The sequence below is a fragment of the Corvus brachyrhynchos genome, unplaced genomic scaffold (assembly GCF_000691975.1).
Source record: "Corvus brachyrhynchos isolate BGI_N302 unplaced genomic scaffold, ASM69197v1 scaffold17, whole genome shotgun sequence".
Lineage (NCBI taxonomy): Eukaryota > Metazoa > Chordata > Aves > Passeriformes > Corvidae > Corvus > Corvus brachyrhynchos.
In genome coordinates this window covers 12,547,951-12,549,366 of record NW_008240046.1, presented here as the reverse complement: position 1 = coordinate 12,549,366, position 1,416 = coordinate 12,547,951, and the positions used below count along the sequence as shown (strand labels likewise).

The window sequence follows — 1,416 nt, the reverse complement described above, 5'->3', positions numbered from 1 at the left end:
CCCGGCCAGCAGCGCAGCACCTTCCTCTCATCCGTGCAGGGGTTGGACCGCCACTACCTCAACCTCCTCGGCCATTCCCACCCCAACGCCTTCGGGCTGCCCCCGGGCCAGCACCCCTCCATGCTATAGAGACTCGTGCCGCCTGAAAAAAATCCTATTTATGACCGTGGACACTGCGGGTTACACCCGGGCGCACGGGGAGGCTGCCAGGGGATGGGAGATGGGCGGGGTCCCGGAGGGCGAGAAGCCCCGGGGGCCCAGATCTACCCCGGCCGCCCTCGCCGAGGGCATGAAGCTGCCCCCACTCGCTCGTCTTCCCACCTCCGGGTGCGGTGCCTGTACAAGTGATGCCTTGGAATAAACGTTTATACCCGCCGCTCCTTTTTGTTTCCGTGAGGGAGCTACCTCGGTTGGCGGTGGGAGTCTCCCCACGCATCCACCCAGGGCAAAAAACCCACGAGAGAGACGCAGTCAGCGAGGGCCAGGGAGGTTGCTGCACGCACCGGCCGTGGCTGGCGCTTCGGGCAGGCGGGGCAGGGCGTGACGGGCCGGGTGTCGGTGCCGCCCGGTTTCTGCTCCCAGGCCGTCACCGGAGGCCGGGAAGGAGTCCCGGTGTGGCCCGGAGGTGGCGGATGCCCCACTCCCCCCGCAAACCCCGCGGGTGCTGCCCTCCCTCGGGCCCGTGGAGGGGTACTCCAGGGGCACGTGTCCGAACGGCACAGGCATCTCCCGTGTGCTTTGCCAGAGAATTTCTCTGCGGCGCAGTTCGTTCCGAGGAGGATGAATAATGGTGAAGGCGCAGGACGGGGCCGGGAGGGCAGGCGGCCGCCGCGGAGGTGCGGGCGCCGAAAATAAAACCAGTGGAAGCTCCGGGAGCGAGTCCTTCCAGCCTCGCCGCCGGCGCGGAACCGCGGCACGGCTCCCTCCCGACGGGGCAACTCCAGCCCCGCCTGAACCAAGCATCCTGGGTGTCTCCATAGCCTCAGGAAGCAGGGCAGCCTGGGTATGCCCGGCGAGGCCGGAGCCGTCGAGGGATAAATTAACTTATTCCAGTTGGGTGGGGAGGCTTTGAGGAGATTTGACCTGGGCTGTTTGCCCAGGTCGCGGAACGGGCTGACCCGCAATTTGTAAACCAACCCGACCCTTTATTCAGAGACAGACAAAAAGATGTTCCTTACAATGAGTAAAAAGTGGAATGTGTATCTTCCATTTAACCTGTAAATACAGGAAAACCTCCTATCCCAGATTAGTGGGGAAGAGGTCACATGGCAGGATGATTGCAAGGAGCCAGCTAGGGAGGGGAGAAAAACACCCCCATTTCCTCGGGACACCTTTAGGATGGTAAATCCAGAGAGAACCCTGCTTTTGGTCAGTGTACACAGAACAATATGGACTCAGCCAAACACATTCCGCAGC

The 1,416-nt window shown here is 62.5% G+C and overlaps 1 protein-coding gene across 1 annotated transcript in view; it reads left to right on the top strand.

The window, feature by feature from the left end:
• Positions 1–375, top strand: part of HELT (helt bHLH transcription factor) — a 1,837-nt gene extending 1,462 nt beyond the window's left edge. Inside the window, exon 5 of the mRNA XM_017744306.1 lies at positions 5–375. Coding sequence (XP_017599795.1) covers positions 5–129 — 125 coding nt within the window. The 3' untranslated portion in view covers positions 130–375. The remainder of the gene's footprint in view (positions 1–4) is intronic.
• Positions 376–1,416: the final 1,041 nt, after the last annotated feature.